We start from the raw sequence: 22,363 nt of genomic DNA on the forward strand, positions 1-22,363 counted from the left end.
GGGCGAAATCCTGATTGTGATTCATGTAGTATTGTGAATTTGTTTATGTAATCATTAAGTTGTTTGCTTATCATGCTTTCCATTAATTTGACTACCAGTGGGATAGATGCTACTGGGCGGTAGTTGGTGATGTCATTCGTTTTTTTCTTGGTGTCTTTTGGGATAGGGGTGAGTAGGATGTTGCCTTTTTCCTTAGAGAAGAGACATTGTTGAAGCATGTAGTTTAAGTGGGATGTGAGGTCTGCTATGAAGCAGTGGGGGGGGGGGGGGAGCGGATTTTATTAGGTAACTGGGAAAGGTATTCAACTGACAGTGAGTGTTGGAGAACCTGTTAATCGCCTGGGTTACTGTATCGGCGGTGAGGAGAGTGAAATTTGACCAGGTTCGGTCCACTGGGTATTCACCAGGGGTTGGGTTCAAACCATTGATGAAGTTTTCGGTATCCGTGTTGTCCTGAGGTAGAGTTTTGCTTAGGTTTGCAATTTTTTCATTGAAGTATTTTATTTATTTATTTTGCTGCATTTGTATCCCACATTTTCCCACCTTGGTTTTGGTGGCCGGAGTTATGTCTAGTAGTTTGTTCACGAGTTGGTATAGTTTCTTCATGTCTTTGTAGTCTGGCCCTATTTTAGTTTTATAGTATGACCTTTTAGTCTGTCTTATTGCGTATTTGTATTTTCTTTGTATTTGTTTCTATGCGTGACTGTCGCTTCGAATGCAGGGGGCCAGGAGCCGAGGAGGGAGGCAGGCAGGTGAGACCGGGGACTGCAGCGCCGGCAGCCTGACCCCGGCGCCGGGCCCCCCTTGGAGGGGAGGTGTTTTTACTAAACACATTACGTGCCAAAATATGCCAAGCATTTATGGTATCTATTTGGGATATTCCCGCATGTTCTCAAATGGTTACTGCACAAAAAAATAAACAACAACAGAACCCCTCCCTGACTTTACCAGAGTATATGTAGTTTAGAAGGAGGTAAGAACATCCATGTTATCTGCAACCATGACAGTACGCAGTAAGTCCATGCCCATAACCTACCCATTTCCTACCTAACAGGATAAGAAAGTTAGTGCATGAAATAGTGAGCACTAACAGTTACAATGAACTAATTCATCCAGTAGCCCCCTAATTCTATAATCTCAGCATCTAAATGTAAAGGCCATTTGCACACCAAGGTTAAAGATACTAGCATGATGTTATGGAATAGGGTTAAGTGCTCAAATTCCATTAGTTGTGCGCCAGCTTTTACACCATGTTTTAGCTGGCATAAGTGCTATATCCAAAGTTAGGCATGAGATCCAATCTAAGGTAATAACCTGTAAAGGGTGCTCTGTGCAGATTGCCCTTTGCAGAATACTGGTATCACGTGAATCTTCCTGGCCTAACTTTAGTCACCATTTATGGAATTCCCCTCACAGGGCTAGATTCTATATATAGCATCCAAAATGTAGGTGCGTTGGAATAATGTACCTAGTGCTATTCTATAAACCGAACAGGGCTGCCGAGAGACAGAGCTGGGGCCGAGACAGGGCTGTCAGCCCCCTCCTTACTTGGGCCGCTGCCACCCCCTGCCCCCTTACATTCCTGCATCTGCTCCTCCCTCAGCCTCTCCTGCTCCTATATGCTAGAACCCAAGTTATTGCATTAATGCAATCACCCGGGTCCCAACACACAACAGCAAGGGAGAAAGAGACCGAGGGAGCAGAACCTTCTGCCTGTTTCTGGAAGCACTGCCTGCCTCTGGAAGCTTTGCCGGTGCTGCCCCCCCCCCCCCCCCTTGGAGGCTAAGCCAAGGGAATCTTGCCCCGAGAGTCCCTGAAACTGCATGTACATAAGAACATAAGTGTAGCCATACTGGGTCAGATCAATGGTACATCTAGCCCAATATCCTGTTTTCCAAACAGTGGCCAAGCCAGGTAACAAGTACCTGGCAGAAACCCAATTAGCAGCAACATTCCATGTTACCAGTCCCAGAGCAAGCAGTTGTTTCCCCATGTCTGTCTCAATAGCAGACTATGGACTTTTCCAGGAATTTGTCCAGACCTTTCTTAAACCCAGATATGCCAACCGCTGTTACCACAACCTCCGGCAATTAGTTACAGAGATTAACTATTTGTTGAGTGAAAAAGTATTTCCATGTAACATCATTGAGTATCCCCTAGTCTTGAGAAAAAATAGATTTACTTCTGCTCATTCTACACCACTCAGGATTTTGTAGACCTCAATCATATCTCCCCTCATCCGTCTCTTTTCCAAGCTGAAGAGCCCTAACCTCTTAAGCCTTTCCTCATACGAGAGGAGTTCCATCCCCTTTATCATTTTGGTTGCTCTTCTTTGAACCTTTTCTAATTCCGCTATATCTTTTTTGAGTTACAGTGGCCAGAACTGAATGCAATATTCAAAGTGCGGTCATACCATGGAGTGATATAAAGGCATTATAGTATTTTCAGTTTATTCACCATCCCTTTCCTAATAATTCCTAGCATCCTGTTTGCTTTTTTGGCTCCCACCGCACACCGAGCAGAATATTTCAGCGTATTATGTACAATGACACCTAGATCTTTTTCTTGAGTGCTGACCCCCAAGGTCAGAAAGATGCAGTTTATAGAATAGCGCATAGACCATGGGAATGTGCATATATTAAGGCACAGCCATTTATACCACTGAAAACCTGTTGTAAATGTATGTACGTTCCAACAAATTCTATAAAACGTGAATAAATGTGTTTGACACCCCTGACACGCCCACACTCCTCTCATGGCCACACCCCTTTTCAACTACATGAGTTGGAATTTACGCATGCCTCTTTTTAGAATATGCTTAAAACTAAGTGGGCGTAAATTCCAGTTATGGCCAATTAGTGATTATAATTGGTTGTTATCAGTCAATTATCATCACTGATTTGCTCTTTATTCAATTGAGTAGAACGCTTAAATTGGATGCACACAGAAAAAAAATTAGCTTTGAGGAGAGCCTGGAAAGACATTTCAGCATTGGAAGGCGGGTGGAAAGCCATTCCAGAGGGAGGAGGCCACACAAAGAAAGCAGAATGATAGGTAGATTCAAGGAGAAAACAACGTGCTAAAAATGCTAGCTCACCTTAGTAAATAGGGCTCATATAGAGAGCGTTTTCACTTAACATTCCTTAACTTTGGCTCTCAGTGTGTGAGTGGTAAAAAAGCTTAGCACAAGTTAATAAATAGGCCCCAAAATTCACAGTCAATCCACCTTTCTTCCATTCAAACAATTTAAAATTGTGTATAACCAAAAAGCAAATAGATTCCAAACTCTAACTCTCACTAAGAATCATGCTGCATTTCTCCCATTTTACTTAGAGGGGCATAATTGAAAAGGACATCCAAGTTTTGATGAGGATGTCCTCGCAGATCATCCCGATCCAGGGGTGGGGAAACCCGTATTTTCAAAACAAGATGGACATCTATCTTTCGTTTCGATAATATGGTCGGGGACGTCCAAATCCTGAAATGTGGTCGTTCCTAGACTTGGTCGTTTCTAATTTTCGGCAATAATGGAAACCAAGGATGTCCATCTCATTTGGTTGTGGGAGGAGCCAGCATTTGTAGTGCACTGGTCCCCCTGCCATGCCAGGACACCAACCGGGCACCCTAGGGGGCACTGCAGTGGACTTCATAAATTGTTCCCAGGTACATAGCTCCCTTACCTTGTGTGCTGAGCCCCCCAATCCCCCCCCAAACCCACTACCCACAACTGTACACCACTACCATAGCCCTTACGGGTGAAGGGGGCACCTAGATGTAGGTACAGTGGGTTTCTGGTGGGTTTTGGAAGGCTCGCTGTTTCCTCCACAAATGTAACAGGTGGGGTGGGATGGGCCTCGGTCTGCCTGCCTGAAGTGCACTGCAGTACCCACTAAAACTGCTCCAGGGACCTGCATGCGCTGTCATTGACCTGAGTATGACATCTGAGGCTGGCATAGAGGCTGGCAAAAAATATTTTTAAAGATATTTTTTGAGGGTGAGAGGGGGTTATTGACCACTGGGGGAGTAAGAGGAGGTCATCCCTGATTCTCTCCGGTGGTCATCTGGTCATTTCAGGCACCTCTTTGTGCCTTGGTCGTGAGAAAAACCCGACCAGGTAAAGTCGTCCATGTGTTCGTCAGGGATGTCCTTGTTTCCTTCGATTAAGGGCCAAGGACGTCCAAGTGTTAGGCACGCCCAAGTCCCACCTTTGGTATGCCTCCGACACGCCCCCTTAAACTTTGGCCGTCCCCGCGACAGAAAGCAGTTGGGGATTCAAAAATTGGCTTTCGATTATACCAATTTGGACGACCCTGTGAGAAGGACATCCATTTTCCGATTTGTGTGAAAGATGGGCGTCCTTCTTTTTTGAAAATGAGCCTGTTAGCGTAACTGCCCGCGACTAAATTTATCTACCCACTGCGCCTTATATAGAATCTGGGATAGTGTGCAACTGCAATGGTGGAGAACATGTGAGTGAAGCATGGGAGGGCAAGAGTGGGTCATGCACTTACATGCGTAACTTAAAAAATACTATAATTTATGCACTATTGTGCAGTATTAGCACACTCACATTTATACCTGTTTATATGGCGTAAGTGATAGCGCCTAAACATTGGCGTGCAAATGCCAAATTACGCTCTATTCTATAATTGAGGGGCCCTTTTACTAAGCTGCAAGGTGCCTACGTGCACCCAATGCACAACAATTTGGAGTTACTGCCCGGCTACTGCGTGGCCCGGGCGGTAATTTCATTTTTTACGCGTGTCCGCTATGTGTGTCCATAAAATAATTTTTATTTTCTGATGCGTGGCAAAAATGGGCCGTAATTGGCATTTGGCGCACATAGACCATTACTGCCTAGTTACCATGTGAGACCCTGCCGCTGTCAATGGGTGGCGGTAAGGTCTCAGACCCAAAATGGACGCTAGACAATTTTTATTTTGCAGCACGTCCATTTTCGGCAAAATAAAAAAAGGTGCACTGAAAAATGGATCTGAACACGCCCAAAACACAGGCCTACACTAGCACAGGCCATTTTTCAGTGCACCTTAGTAAAAGGACCCCTGAATCTGGGTGGCCAGATGCCATTAGAATTTGCACTCAGCGCCCTGTGTTTCAGCATCCAAACTTGGGCAACCTTTATAGAACTGCCCCCTAAATATTTTTGACAGAATAGTAAAAGTATCTCAATCTCTGTAAATGATTGATGGAAAATGTATGCTTACAGATGAGAACAAAAGCCTAAAACACTCAGAGAACTTGATGGATCTCAAAGCTTTTGGAATGTCCAAACTCATTTCATTCTAGTGAAACATATACTTCCTGGATATTCATAACAATGTTCTTATGGAGAATGTCAAGCAGTACTCCAGCTACAGCTGTCATAACAATGCAGACATCACTTCTTTCCCTTCACACTGAATAAATTGTCTTGCCTTGTGCCTTCTCACATTTACTTAATATTATGGTGCCAAAAACTGAACTTGAATAATCAAAAAAGACCAAGAGGGGAACTCAAGAGGCTACAATCTTCCTAAATTTGCATTAGGGGAGTGCAGGCCAAAAGTTTCCATTTTGTTTAGTTTCCTGTGTTGGTTATACAAATTATTGCTTTATTTTGATTTTTTTTTTCATCACCAGGCAATGTAATAAATAATGCACACTAGATACCAGAAGATTGGAGGATGGCCAATGTAATGCCAATTTTTAAAAAGGTTCCAGAGGTGATCTTGGAAATCCCCATGGAAACATGAAGTATTAAAACGTATCTTCTTTTTCAGAAAGAATTAGATAGTATAGTAAATGACGGCAGATAAAGACCTGTACAGTCCATCCAGTCTGCCCAACAAGATAAACTCATTTTACATGGTATGTGATACTTTATATGTGTACCCGAGTTTGATTTGTCCTTGCCTTTCTCAGGGCACAGACCGTAGAAGTCTGCCCAGTACTGTTCTTGTACTAAGTTCTGAAGCTAACATCGAAGTCCCTTAAATTTACACTTCAGCCCATCCCTTATCTATTGTCACGATCAGGGCATAGACCATAGAAGTCTGCCCAGCTCCCGTTTTGTTTACAATTACCGGTGTCGTCACCCAATCTCTGCTAAGATTCCACGGAACCATTCCTTCTAAACAGGATTCCTTTGTGTTTATCCCACGCATGTTTGAATTCCATTACCGTTTTCATCACCACCTCCCGCGGGAGGGCATTCCACATATCCACCACCCTCTCCATGAAAAAATATTTCCTGACATTAGTCCTGAGTCTGCCCCCTTCAACCTCAATTCATGTCCTCTAGTTCTACCGCCTTTCCGTCTCTGGAAAAGGTTCATTTGCGGATTAATACCTTTCAAATATTTGAACGTCTGTATCATATCACCCCTGTTTCTCCTTCCCTCCAAGGTATACATGTTCAGGTCAGCAAGTCTGTGCTCGTACAGTCTGCAACACAAATCCCATACCATTTTTGTAGCTTTTCTTTGCACCGCTTCCAGTCTTTTTACATCTTTATCAAGATACGGCCTCCAAAACTGAACACAATACTCCAAGTGGGGCCTCACCAATGAGGGGCATCAACACCTCCTTTCTTTTGCTGGTTACGCCCCTCTCTATGCAGCCTAGCATCCTTCTGGCCACGGCCGTCACCTTGTCGAATTGTTTCTTCACATTCAGATCCTCCGACACCAACACCCCAAGGTCTCTCTCCTGAGTCAAGCTTACTAATCTCTCCCCTCCTATCCGGTATCTCTCTTTTGGGTTTCCGCACCCCAAGTGCATCACTCTACACTTTTTGGCATTAAATTTTAACTTAATAAATATAGCATTGATTACTAAGTACAGGGACGAGAATGGCAGCTGGGTGGGACTCAAAATCGGGTCTATCGGAAGAAAGGATTTCAGAGCTTATGGCAAGTGATAGATTATTTGTCATACCTGAAGACCATTTACATACTGATTGGACACAGTTGCAAAAGTTAAATAAGGCAATTATTAGAAATCAGTTCCATGCCAAGACTCTCATTGAATACTATCACTCCATGCGCATTCCAAGAGGTTTAAGATTATATAAAGAACCACGGTTTTTGGAAGATAAGGACTATGTTCAACAATGGAATGAAGTATTATCAAAATGCTCACTGGATCTTATGCTTTTGACAGTGGACAAGCTTAATAGGTTAATAAAAGAACAAGAAGAAGAGCTGATGGCAGCACAAGCCTCATTAAAAGTAGCCACACCATCAGGAGAATATGATCAACAACTTTTGCAACACAACAATCAAATGTCTAAATACGCAATGGAGATTAGGGCGCAGAAAATAGCGAAATTCAAATGAGATCAATTAGACTATACCAAGGGGTATGTGTTCCCTTGGATGGACACAAATAGAAGACCGAGACGCCCTAGAAGAAATAAACGAGTGACGAACATATATCATCAGGACCGGACACAGCAGAACAAGCTGAATCCGATACAACACAACAGCCAAAAGCACAAATGAGGTTCCCTTTAGTTCCGACCTCCCCCCCCCCCCCCCCCCCCCCCCCCCCCCCCCGATCTGGCTCCTCCCAAACTATTACGACCGAGAAAGCAGAAACCCAGCAAACTGTAATATTCAATTTGGCATCTGAAGTACTCACTTCTTTTCAAGTATAAAGTTTGGGGTTATCGTTTGTTCCGACCTACAGATATGATCCATATCAAACCAGGAGATGTCTACATAAATTTTTCAGGATGTTAAAATTACGTCTATATTTTGACGACCCTCAAAATAATTTGGAAGAACAAAGTGACGGTGATAGATCATTTATAAACAAGCATCGGTTACCATTGATTTGGTTACCTCCCGATCCACCGGATAATGTAATAGAGACATTTTCTCAATTAGTATTGAAGGACGTTGCACGGTTAGAACAATGTAAGCACAATCCAGTTGACAACCTTACCAAAGACCAATGGAATGCATTAATGGACCTCAAACAAGATCCGACCCTCATAATCCTTAGAGCGGACAAAGGATGGGCAATAGTTGTACAAGATAAACACCGCCAGTTGTCAGATACGACATACTACCCTCCGGCTCCAGATGAAAATGCAAAGCATTTTACTTACCGCCAATCAAAAAGGAATTATCACTCTCAGAGAATTTAAATATTTATACAAATCGTACCCAATGGTTCTCCAGATCTATTTCATTCCAAAAATCCACAAATCCACAGTAAACCCGCCAGGAAGACCCATAGTTTCAGGCAGACAATCGATATTTGAGCCTTTATCACAGTATCTTGACCATTTTGTACAGCATTGCCTCTTTGATATTCCATCATATCTGAGGGATTCTACCCACTTGCTCCAGATTTTGGATTCTATAAAACAACAACTTGACACCAAATGCATCATGGTAACTTTAGATATCCAATCTTTACACTCCAATATAACTCAACGATCAGCATTACACATCCTAAATACATATATTCACAGATTAGAGGTATCTGTAGACAAAAAACAATTTTTGAATGACATAGCTGAACTAATATTACTCAGAAACAATTTTTGTTTTGAGGAAGCTTTCTACTTGCAAACAACAGGGGTCACCATGGGGGGGCCTCTGTTGCCCCCACGGTAGCGTGTTTATACATGGCGAACTTTGAGTCAAAGAATGTATACACTTCCATTCACTTCATCAAAGTCACGCTATGGCGACGATTCATTGATGACATTCTGTTAATCTGGAATGGCAGTGTGACACAATTGAAGGTGTCCATTGAAGAATTGAATAATAATGACCCTAACATAAGATTCACATCCAACATTGGCAACCAAGAAGTAGATTTTTTGGATGTATATATTTCAATACAGGTGGACAAAATTTCAACATCTTTATTTGTAAAACCCACAGATAGAAACACCCTTCTACATTATTCAAGCTGCCACCCCATATCACTTAACAATGGCATTCCAATGGGACAGTTTCTCCGTATTAAAAGACCATGCAGCGAAGAAAGATCATATAAACAACATGCCCATCAGCTGTCCAACAAATTTAAACAACGGGGATATGCTCAGAAGGTCATCAAACACGCCCGCAAGAGAGCTCAAAATGCACACAGAGAATGGCTTCTGCAATCAAGTTCTAGAACTCACAATGAACAAAAACATCTTCAGTGTGTTTTACAATTTTCATCTACTGATACTCAAATTACTAGAATTATACATCAACATTGGCCAATTTTGCAATTACATCCTCTATTTAAAGACAGACCGCAAATAGCATATAGCAGGTCTAGAAACATGGGTGAATTCTTATCGATTTTTAGACATGCACACCCTCGATTAGCAGCAATAGGAGGACATAGCAGTTGTCAAAATTGCAAATATTGCCAACACGCGATGCATACTACTTTTGTTAACAATCCTGCCACAGGCAAATGATTTCCATTGAGATCTAAGATGGACTGCAATACTGCCCAGGCAATATATGCTATCTGCTGCCCATGATCAAAATGGTACATAGGATATACAAAGTGTAAGATCAAACAACGGATAGCAGAACACCTAAGCAACATCAGGTTAAATAAAATTGATACTCCATTAGTGGCACATTGGCAGGCAAAAGGTCACGGGGAATCTGATTTAAAATATGTAGTTTTCTTCTTCTCTTCTTTTTTACAGTTGCAAGAATGGCACATGTGCATATTCTATAAACTATGCTAGCTTTAGGCGTAGTTTATAGAATGACGCTAACTGCGTGGTTTTTCGGTACCAATTTTTAAGGTGCCATTTATAGAATTTGGTCCTAAGCCCATTTCTTGTGTGACCATGAAAAAGCCTTTTTTACATTTGTTTCATTTACGGCTGTGTGCTAATGCTGCAGTGTGCCCACTCTCTGCCCCTGACAAAAACAAACTTCAAAAAAATAAATACCGTGTACTTAGTGCGTACAAATGCCAAATGTTATGCAGAATACTTTAGTGCATCCTGCATTAGGCTATTTTTTGCTGTGTTAGGTGCACATTGGAGTCTGAAACTAATTCTTCAGTGCATTCCAATAATAACTCCACAACCTAAAAGTCACAATAAATATACCCTGTTATGGCCCTTTTACTAAGTTGAGTGTATGACTTTGTTCTGTGCTGTAATTTTTGTTATTATTTTTTTGTACTACAAAACTTAATAAAAATTACAATTTTTAAAAAGGGCCTTAACTGCATGGTTGCCTTACTCAGGGCCCTGTTTACTAAGCTGCTCTAGAGGCACGCTAGCATTTTTAGTGCATGCTAAACATTAGCAGACGTTAACTTTGTAGATACCCATAATATTCCTATGGGTATCTACACGGTTAGCGCATACTAATTTTAGCATGTGCTAAAAACGTTAGCACACCTTAGTAAATAGGGCTTTCAGTGTTGGAAATGTAGTTATTTATGACATTTACACCCTACATTATCCCGAACATACTCATGTTCAATGTGGCTATCAGTAAATAAACAACAGACAAGGTTTACAATGCCATAAACAAAATATAAAATATAGACCATTGATGGCCAGTTGCAACCTATGATTCTCCATCAATGGATAGAAACCTCTCAAATAGGAACATTTTCAGTCTTTTATGAAATACCTACTATTCAGGTTGACCATTGATTGCCATTGGCAGTGAATTCTGCCACTTAGCACCTTGGTATCTAAAATCAGCAGAGTGAACTGACTTATAAATTACTCTCTTGCAATCTGGAAGATGAAGTCTAAGGTATAGGGGAATAGTTATTAAGGACTGCATATAATCTGGCGTCATGCCATATAATATTTGAAAGACAAAAACATATAATTTAAAAATAATCCTGGCTTTAACAGGCAACCAGTGCAGATAGCATAATAATGGAGTGGCTCTATCAAAACATGATACCTTGAAGACAAGCCTAGTTGCAGTATTTTGGGTAGTGTGTAGCTTTTTTAGGACACCCTCCTTACATCCAGCATAGATGGAATTACAGTAATCGAACTGAGTTAAAACCAAGGATTGATCTAGTAGTCTAAAGATGTCTGGCGAGAAATATGATCTGATTCCTCTCAGCTTCCAAAGAGACCTGAAGGATTTTTTCACCACTGAGGTAATAAATAAAAATAAATCAGAACACAGAAAACAAAATAAGATGATACGTTTATTATTAGACTACCTTAATACATTTTTTGATTAGCTTTCGAAGGTAACCCTTCTTCTTCAGATCGGAAATGCTTTCATCGTATTATATCTCTGTTATTTGAATTTCAGTGCTGTTAAATGTATATATTTTTGATCTTATTTCATGATAGTCCTATTATTAGGTCTCAATTTGCTGCTTTCAAGTTTTCCTCTTTCATTCTGATTTGAAAAAGAAGGGTTACCTTCAAAAGCTAATCAAAAGATGTATTAAGTTAGTCCAATAAAAAAGGTATCATGTTATTTTCTTTTTTTATGTTTTGATTTATTTCTATTTATTACCTTTAAAAGTAGACTAACACATCTACCACACTGCTTCACTACTGAAGAAACCTGAGACTTGAACGTGAGGTGACTGTCAATTAATACACCCAGTACCCTAAGCGTAGAGTCTAGGGGGTATGACACGTTGTCAATAGTATAATTTTTATATGCGGTACAGTTAAAGGGTTGGTTACCACAAGATATTTAGTCTTACCTCTATTTAACTTAAACTTAAAATTGAAAGCCCAGAATTCCAACAAATCCAGACCAAGCCTAATCTTAGGGACAATTTCTGGAAGACCAGTCTTGAAAGGGATATAGATTGTGACATTGTCCACGTAAATAAAAATGCAGAACCCCACTGCCTCTAGCCTTTTACCTATTTTACCTAAAGGAGCCATCATAACATGGAATAGGATTGGAGAAAGTGGTGAGACCTGTATTACCCCACAGCCAGGAGACCAGGAAGGTGAGAGAGAACCTGACAACTTCACCTGATACAATCTAAATTTTAGGAAGCCGCAGAACCATTGGTGGATCTTCCCACACAATCCAAACTGATCCAACAGGCCTAAAAGCAACTCATGATCAACAAGGTCAAAGGCACTTGACATATCAAATTGCATCACCAAAAACTTAAAGCCTATACTGACTGTTTTCCTAAAATCAGATATTGAGGTGGTCAAGACCATCTCAGTACTATAACAAGGCCTAAAGCCTGACTAGGAGCTTATGCAAGAGGCAGAAAGAGGAAAGGTGATTCATATGCTGAGTACCAACTATTCCCTTCATTACTTTAAGAACCAGGCCTGTAATTAGTAACGTCTCCCAATGAAGCCAAGATGCTCTTAGGGATTAGGGTAAGTATTATGGAACCTTTCCGCTGAGGAAAAGCCCCTTAAACCAGCATAAATGAGATAAGAGCCAAAGATACCAAATGATACCAAGAGTTAATATAGAGAGAGAGGTCTTGCACCTGACATGCCTTAACTTTGGCTTTCAATGTGTGGGAGGTACAAAAGCTTAGCACAAGTTAATAAATAGGCCCCAAAATTCACAGTCAATCCACCTTTCCTCCATTCTCATAATTTAAAATTCTGTACTAACAGAAAGCACATAGATATCAAACTCCAAATCTCAGTAAGAATCATACCACATTTCTCCCATTTCCCTATATAACTTAAGATCCCAGAAAATCAATCAAGTTTCTCAATGTTGAAGTAATCAGCAGGTGGAATGGAGTCAACCACAGAAATAGTTACCTGCAGACAAATTCATATTTCAGAATTTTCATTTAATGCTGGGGGGCCAGAAAAGCTACTGCTCACATTGCATTATAAATTTTCATGTGGTTGACTTTAAGGAAAATTTCTTATATTTAGCACTTAGCAGCATATCACAGGTAACAAGTAGGACACTAAGGAAGTAATTTTAGGTTTACCCATGTAAAACAACACAAACACACACAATTTATAATCCAAATTAGCCTACATATGTTAGTACAAATTTTAGAGGAAGGCTTACTATATGCATCTATGAATCCTGTAATCACAGATTTTTTTTTTTTAAAGGCTTGTTTTGGGTGTGGTCTGAGTTAAGAATACTCTCAATGGTCCTTTTACTAAGGTGCACCAAAAAATGGCCTGTGCTGGTATAGACATGTGTATTGGACATTCACAGGTCCATTTTTCAGTGCACCTGCAAAAAGGGCCTTTTTGGGGCTGAAAATGGACGTGTGGCTAAATAAAAATTGGCGAGCGTCCATTTTGGGCCTGAGACCTTACCACCACCCATTGACTTAGTGCTAAGGTCTCAAGCATTAACTGGGTGGTAATCGTCAGCTCAAATATACCGCCGATTACTGCCCGGTTAGCACCACACAGCAGAAAATAAAAAATATTTTCTGCCGTGCGTATTGGACACCTGTAAAAATGGAATTACCACCCGGGGCTCGCGGCAGCTGGGTGGTAGTTCCAATTTTATGCGCACTGGATGCGTAAAAGGGCCTCTCAATTTGGGCTGCCTTTGAGATGGATTATTTTACTACAACTCATGCTATTTTAGCACAGGCCCCATTTTATGCAATAAGACCTAATTACTAATAACCAGGGTTAATAATTCATCTTAATAATAGCCAACATTAATAATTTCACCCCTTAATGTTTGAATTAGTGTGCACTAATTTAAAGCTGGCCTATGCTAATGGTTAGCATGACAACTTGACAGCATGTGCTAATTCATGTCCTATGTGCACAGCACAGAAAGAGGCAGGAATGGGCATGGAATGTGTCTTGCAGTTAACACATGGTATCTGTACATGAACTGTTACTGCAGCAGATAATACAGATCACTTAACACCATCTCAGTGCTATACTGCTCTGGTGCCAGGTGAAAATTGATTTCATAGATTACAGTTTGTTCTGTGATACTTACTTAATTGTAACCCTTCATTTATAAATCAAAAGGTAGAATTGAGAAACGAGCCATTAATGCAAAATTGTGAGCCCAGATGTCAACTATACTAAATAAATAAATAAATAAACAAACAAACGTACCCATTTTTTATATTATGCAAATAATCTTAAACTCTGCTTTAGATTTTTTTTTTAAATGTGTGCATGTGCAGGCCCTGATTGAAAGGTTAATTCAGCTTCAATACAAAATGATAGGCGTAATGAAGAGAATCATCTTGTAACATGACAGGTATTCCTCGCATGTCAGTTTGACAGGCGGGGCATATTGAATAGACAAAACAGAGACAAGCTGTAGCAATGTAGAATAACATGCATATCCAGGTATACTTACATAAATGTCTGCACCATAAAAGCCATCCTGGTAAACAACGCTGAAAGGATGCACACACAGAGAAAAACAGCAAAATTAGTGCATTCCTTCACTTACAGACACCAACATTTTACATTTACAATTTTACTTACACCCCTGCAAGAGCTCAAAAGAGCTCTCTGTGGTTTACAATAAGGCAAAAGTACAAGGCATTCCTTGCAATCTACATAATTTGAAAATACATTACATTACTTAGGGGGTCTTTTACTAAGCAGCGGTAAGCCTAACGCGAGCTCACCACTCGCTAAACCAGACGTCCTGCCAGGCTACCGCAGCTATGCTCCAAAATAGATTATGCTTGTAATTTAGGAGCATAAATTTAGGAGTGTAAATTATGCTCATAAATTAGGAGCATACATTTTAGGAGCGTAACTTTTATAGAATAAGGTCCTTAAGTGTGATTCATCCCACTGCCTAACATTGGGTGACCTTTACTAAATTCCCCCCTTAGATGTATTGCTTAAATTTTCTAGTAAGTAGGTAAGATTGAGACCTTTCTATGGTCTGTGGGTGGAACATTGAAGGTATTGATAACTGACCTATATGTAACAGAGCTGAAAAAGAATAACAACCATCTGGAATTAGAAAGGACCATCCAGCCCCAAAAGTTTTCACTTCAAAAGAAATCCCTTAGCTGTATAAAGGCATCATTTGTACCCAGATACTTTGCAGATTTTGAAAAATAACTTTAAAAATAATGGATAAAGAATAGTGTAAGACACTGATACACAGGGGTTATTTTATTACACTGCAGAAAAAAGTGGCTTCAGCATACTCTTACATACATTTTTCCTGCACTAAGGCCATTTTTACTGCAGCCAGAAAATGGCCGATCATCCTATTATTTTTTAAAATTAATACCCATGAGCTAATTTAGCTCATGACCATTAAAAATACTAGCGCATGAGCACTTACTGACACTTAGAGCCCTGTTTACTAAGTCGCGCTGTAGGTGTGCAAACGTTTTCACGTGCTAATGATAGAGACACCCATAGTGGCACGCTAAAAAGTTAGCATGCCTACAGAGCAGCTTAGTAAACAAGGCCCTTATTTTGTAGGCTGTAAGGTTTCATGCACTAATTCTGTGCTAATCAGTTAGTCCACGGTAATGTAGACGTGCTAACTGATTAGCAGAGAAATGCCCATTCTCCATCCTCCAGACATGCCCCTTCTGTGATAAAATAAAATATTTTTTAGCGCACTGTGGGAGTCTTTTACTAAGCCACAGTGGCGGTTTTAGCACGCAGTAGAAATTAGCTGAGACACCCATAGGAATGTAAGCCCCTCCCCCACTCCTGGGTCAAGCTGACGTTCCAATGTGCTCTGGTTCAGTTAGTTGAAGTAGTTTAGACCGGGTACCACGAACACATTACCCAGGAGGAGAGAGAAGATACAAACAAAACTAGAGAGAGAACTGATTTTAAAGTTGTTTTTTTTATTCAAAGCAATTAATAACCCAACAATGTATTAGTTCATAAAAATACACTCTTAATGGTAGTACCACCTTTTTCATTTACAGCTTGTTTTCTATGCCAAAACTATAACACCTAAACACTTAAGCAATGACCGGGTCATTCTTTTTTCCCCAATTCAGTTAGTTTCTTTTGACAACTTGTAACTCTACGAAATTAACAAATGTGACCCTTATCATTTTTTTTCCTTTGCTTTCTCACAGGGTAACTTTACCAGCTGAACTATGCCACAGACATCAGATACATATTCCTGTTTTTCTTACACAACCTCTTAACTTTGTAACCCTTTACTGTCAGTGAATTCAGTAGTTGTCTTTTTTTATTGTTAATGCATGAAGAATTTGATTCTTTGGCAACCTATTTTGTTTTACAGGACCATTCACTTCAGACAACGGAAATGTATTCCCCAGTTAGATCATCAAGTAAGTATCTTTCCTTTTTAGTGGTGATGCAAATGTCTCTTAGCTGTGAAGCACACTTAACTCAGTCTCTTCCACGGTGTAGATGAAAACCTTTCTTGCGTGGGGGCCCAGAACTTCTCCAAACGCCAGCACTGCAGGACTCCTTTCTTCTTCCTAAACCTACCTTAACAAAATGAACAGGAGGCAATGCCCTCTCTCCCTATCCTTAGGTAGCACTTTCCTGTGTGTGACATTACATTTATCTGATCAAAACTGTGGCCTTTTTGCTAATCAAAATGAAATTCAAATAAAGTGCCCTCTCTTTTAGATCCTAACCTCACTTGGTTACCCTATTCTAACAGGAGCAGCCTTGAAGCGCCCTCACACGTGTCCCTGCTGCAGCACTCTCCTTCTACACTTTTGCTCTCCTAACATTCTATTCTCCAGACCTTCTCCCATTCACAGATACTTTAGTACTGGTTCATCCTTTAATTAAGTCTGAGTCAGGATCTTACCCCTGTACAGTTAATACACCACTAATTCACATTCAACTCCTTCCAACATTTGCATCCTGTAACCCTCAGACATACAGAACCTAATATTCCTAATCCTCAATTCCAAAGAGAGAATGATCTCTAGCTCTCAGGGAACAGGATTCACACTCACTCAACAATTCCTCTCCCTCCCTCTCTCTCTCTCTCTCTCTCTCTCAACTCCTCATACTTTCTATTAATGACTTAAATTTCACCACAGTTGTCAGTCAATCTCAGACACAATGCCGCACCCACTCTCTCCTTCTTCTGCTTCAGCTCCTACTCTCCAACTCTCAACTGACCTGCAAGCCGTTGCCAAGGCAACCAGGTCTCAGCTTGCTCAGCTGTTGTCCCATAGTGATGTCACTATAGAACCCTCATTTTTTCCTCTGGAGGAGCCCAGTAAAGATTATTTTAACCTTTTAGGGTTACAGGAATATAATGGGTGTGTCGGTGTTTACCGTCAACTGATTTCTACCATGAACTAAAAACGTTACCGCAGCTTAGTAAAAGACTCCTTGTGTGTGCATGCAGATTTTAAAGTTACATTAGGATGCCTGAGCGTGTCCCATGGTAAGCCATTTTAAGCAATAATACCAGATTACTCCACAAAATAGATGGTTCAGGATACAAACATGCCCCCGGGCCAACAGTGGCCAGCGTTTCATTGAAAACTGCTTCAGGGTCCCAGAAGCCAAAAAATAAGATTTGAATAGAGAACTGCGAACAACAATCTTAAGTCTGAGAGACGTTGGCCCGGGGGCATGTTTTCTATCCGATATTGCCGGAAGTGATCTACCTTTATTCTTTGAGATAAGTGATTTTCATTTCTCATGAGCACTATTTTGATGTATAAAATGTTACTTTGGGAAGGTTTTTGCCTATGCTGAACCAAAGATCTATTTAGACCGTATCAGCTCTCTACCCTGCATTTGGGTATTAAGCTTCTTTGAGGCTTTTCCTTCCTTTTCCAATTGATGATTTTCATTGTTTCATATTTTGTGGATTGCTCTGATATTATTGCTTTATTTCGTTGGTCATCCCGCACCCATCTTTTGTTTTTTTAGTTGAAGCACTTTTAAGCTGCAGAAAGTGCATGCTATTCCTTCCCGCAACTTAGTAAAAAGACCCCATAGTTATTAAATTACCCAGCTCCAGAAGGGAGATTTGGGGCCAGTCCTAGATTTCTGACAATCCTGTTCTAATACATTGTGGGATCTTCAACATTGATTTCAGTGGCTAGAGTCAGGGACTACAAATACCATGCTGCTTTAGGATATAAGTTCAAAATCAGGACTGGCCAAAAAGTCTCCATCCTAGAACTGGATAACTTGGCAACTCTGCTGATACTCCAACTTGAAGAGAATTATTTACCTAAAGCTGTATATTTACTAGCCAAAAATTAATTTTCATTGTATTCACTTCCTGAACAGGGGAACTAGAATACAATGATCAAACTGTGCACACTGGAGCTAATACACCTTTATTGATTAAGGTCTAAATTTTGACAAAACAAATCTTAGCTAAGGAAATAAACCACTAAAGTCCCTACAAATGGACAATCCAAGGCTCCTAACTTCCTTGGCAAGAAGAACAATATAAGTCAGTGGTTCAAGTGCCTTTAGAGAGTTAAGGTATATAGGCTGTAAGATGAACTACCATTACTGATACTCAGGGGCCCTTTTACTAAGCCGTGTATGGCTCTACGCGTGCACAACATACGCCAAAATGGAGTTACCGCCCGGCTACCGCATGGCTCTTGTAGTAATTTCATTTTTGGTGTGTGAAATATAATTTTTATTTATGGACACACGTATTAGACATGTGTCAAGTGGCATTTGACATGCATAGTTCATTACTGCCCAGTTACTGTGTGAGACTTTACCAATAGGTCAATGGCTAATGGTAAGGTCGAAGACCCAAAATGGACACGCCGCAATTTTGATTTTGCTGCATGTCTATTTTTGGCAAAAATTTTAAAAAGGCCTTTTTTACAGGTACGCTGAAAAATGGATCGGCGAGCATTCAAAATCCATGCCTATACTACTGCAAGCCATTTTTCAGCGTGCCTTTGTAAAAGGACCCCTCAGGGAGGACATTTAGGATTAAAAAATGAAGGGAAGCCAGTCATGTTTGTTGATGGCTTTAAAACTCACTGCTAATTATTTACTTGAGAAATTTCAAGTTGGCAAAAGTCAGAACAACACTGCTACAAATTTTCATTTGGAAAGTTTGTGTTAGATTGGTCCAATCTCTTTAGTACCTCTTTTGGAAGGAAAAAGAGCTTGGAACAGCTCAGCTAAAGGGGCTGGCCAAACAGTTATCAAAATTTGTTACAGTATCAGTGTAGGACATTTATCAAATACTCAGTTGAGACAATTGGTTTAATTAATTAGATGTAGGAGAATACATAATATTTAAAAAAAAAACTAAACAGCAGTATAGCATTATAAACTGATTGTCAAACTTGTAAGAATGGATTTTACTACCTATTCAAATAGGTTTCTGCATGTATGCTCTGTGAAATTTCAGGTGGTAATCCCCTGGCACTGGCTTGGAAGTATCTGTGAAAAAGAATTTGGTACCTCAGCAGTTTCCCCATTCCCTTTTAATAAATCAAATATTTTTGAACTGTGAAACTGGCTTAGCTAGCACACAGTTCAACCAGGTTTAATTATGGTACAATCATTTTATGATGCTTTCTTTACTCAACCAATAACCAATAAAGTTACTTGCTTCTTTGTGGAAACAAACAAGCAATGTCTGGCAACATAAGGCTGTATGAATGAGTTTGCATCAGAAAGCAAATATTAGGATTTTTGGCAGGTTTGCTAGGGTTGCAAATAAAAGGCAAAAGTTCAATGAAAACATTCTGAGATCATAAGCAACATATAATTTGCAATTCAATAGTGACTTCTGATGGGAATCTACTGTGAGGGATGAAAATACACAAACATTATTATATCACTTTTTTGTACTAAGGTGGTTATTTTGAAAGACCTATTCTCAATTTACTTGTGCAAATACCATTATTTATACATGCCATGTGCTAACCAATTAGTGCGTGGTTAGTATGAGAGCCTTTTGGGCTCATTTTCAAAAGCGAAGGACGCCCATCTTTCGACATAAATTGGAAGATGGACGTCCTTCTCCCAGGGTCGTCTGAATCGGTATAATCGAAAGCCGATTTTTGACGTCCCCCAACTGCATTCCGTCGCAGGGATGGCCAAAGTTCAAGGGGGCATATCGAAGGCATAGCGAAGGCGGGACTTGGGCATGCCTAATAATTGGACGCCCTCGACCCATAATCGAAAGAATCAAGGACGTCCCTGACGAACACTTGGGTGACTTTACCTGGTCGTGTTTTTCTTACGACCAAGGCACAAAAAGGTGCCCGAAATGATCAGATGACCACTGGAGAGAATCGGGGATGACCTCCCTTTGCTCCCCCAGTAGTCACTAACCCCCTCCCACCCTCAAAAAATATATTTCAAAATATTGATTGCCAGCCTCAGATGTCATACTCAGCTCCATCACAGCAGTATGCAGGTCCCTGGAGCAGTTTTAGTGGGTGCAGTGCACTTCAGGCAGGCGGACCCAGGCCCACCCCCCCTATCTGTTATGTTTGTGGAGGAAACAGCGAGCCCTCCAAAACCCACCACAAACCCACTGTACCCACATCTAGGTGCTCCCCTTCACCTGTAAGGGCTATTTTAGTGGCGTGGGTAGTGGGTTTTGGGGGGGGGGGTTAGGGGGGCTCAACACACAAGGTAAGGCAGCTATATACCTGGGAGCAATTTATGAAGTCCACTGCAGTGCCCGCTAGGGCGCCCGGCTGGTGTCCTGACATGTCAGGGGGGACCAGTGCACTACAAATGCTGACTCCTCCTACGACCAAATGGCTTGCATTTGGTCATTTCTGAGATGGACGTCCTTGGCTTCGATTATCGCCAAAAATCAGAAACGACCAAGTCTAGGGACGACTAAATCTAGGGACAACCAAATTTCAGGATTTGGAAATCCCTAACCATATTATCTAAACGAAAGATGGACGTCCATCTTGTTTTGAAAACGTCCCCTGGATGGGGACGTTTTGCGAGGATGTCCTCATCAAAACTTGGACATCTATTTTGAAAATGACCCTCCATACCACCTACAAAACAGGTGGCAGTATGGGCTCATGCGCTAATGGCCATGTGCTAATAGGAAAATTAGCGCATGGCCATTAATGCTGCAAAGAGAAAAATCGTCCATTTTACCCCTGCGGTAAAAATGTTCTTATTGCGCAGGAATGACCTGTGTAAGGATGTGCTAAGGCCACTTTTTACTGCAGTTTGGTAAAATGGCACCTAAAGGCTCCCTTTACTAAGCTGCGCTGAAACATGTCCTGCGTTGACGCTAGCACCGGATTCCTTTTGCCGCAGCTTGGTAAAAGGGGCCCACAAATTTAAAACCCACAGTAAAATAAACCAATGAAATAACCAAATATATAATTGAGCCTTCATAATTACTTTAATCTGGTTATACAAACAGCATGTCACCTATCAATTACGACTACTGCATCTGTAAAATTTTAATTGACCATATGTGGAAATTTAATATTAATCTGTGCCTATCATTATCAATAATGTATTTATTTTCTAATTAACAATGAGAACTGTATTAGAAACTAACCCAAAGAAGGAACACTAGAGAAAATAAACTTCTCCAGAAAAGCAAAATCAAAGGAAAATATACTTAATTAATTTTTTTCTAACTAGTAAAAAGTGCAAAAGAGAAGTTCCTTCAAACTTAATTTTATTTTGTTGAATATATATTTATTAACAAAACAAGGTTTCATTTTATCAGGTGTGCATCAGTGTAAAGTTAGGAACACTTTATGCACTAACGTGCAGCTAATTGTTATTTTATACAGCAGTAGATTGTAAAAATAAAAGGACTGCTTTTTAATGAACTTTTCAGTAGTTAAGTTCTGGAATGTCAAGTGCATGCTTATTAGAGATACTTAAAGTAACTAGCAGTTATAGCTTACATTATTACACTCCTTAATTCAGTGCAATCTACTTCATTTACAACTTTATTACAAATACCATAAAAGATTTCAATTCTGTCATACTGATTTTTAAATTTATTCTTTAATATTTATCTTATTTAGGAGTCTGTACAATAACCTTTAAGGAGGGACCACAGATTTACCTGTGAGCCAGATAATGTGGCCGAGCCCCTTGAGTGAGCTAAGTTCTGCAAGAGTATAAAAGTTGTGTGTGTGTGTGTATGTGGGGGGGGAGGGGGGTTAATTTGTGAAAAGACATTGGGCAGTACGATGGGGTGAGGTAATTGTTTAAAATGAATTACAGAATGTTATGGGGAATCTTTATTTACATCAGGAGAAGGCGGCAGTTTTTATTTTTGATTGGCTGGAATTATAGGGCGGTGAAAAGAAGCGGGTGAAAGCTAAGAGAACTGATTTAGTGGGTTTCTTGTCAGGAGAATTTGGGCTGTGTGTGGCTGATGGTGGGAGTGAGGTATTGGGCTGTGGGAATTTATTTCCAACCCACTCCCTCCCCTGATGGTTTGTTGTAGGGCTGTTAGAGGATGTGGACTGTGGGATAGTCAAAAAGAGGGTTGCAGTGGGTTAATATGGATAA

General features: G+C 40.4%; 1 protein-coding gene across 1 annotated transcript in view; it reads right to left on the bottom strand.

Moving 5' to 3' along the window:
• Positions 1-22,363, bottom strand: part of RBFOX1 (RNA binding fox-1 homolog 1) — a 439,628-nt gene that overhangs the window by 161,571 nt on the left and 255,694 nt on the right. Inside the window, 1 exon segment of the mRNA XM_030212626.1 lies at positions 14,271-14,310. Coding sequence (XP_030068486.1) covers positions 14,271-14,310 — 40 coding nt within the window.

Source organism: Microcaecilia unicolor, chromosome 8 (assembly GCF_901765095.1).
Source record: "Microcaecilia unicolor chromosome 8, aMicUni1.1, whole genome shotgun sequence".
In the NCBI taxonomy this organism is placed as follows: domain Eukaryota; kingdom Metazoa; phylum Chordata; class Amphibia; order Gymnophiona; family Siphonopidae; genus Microcaecilia; species Microcaecilia unicolor.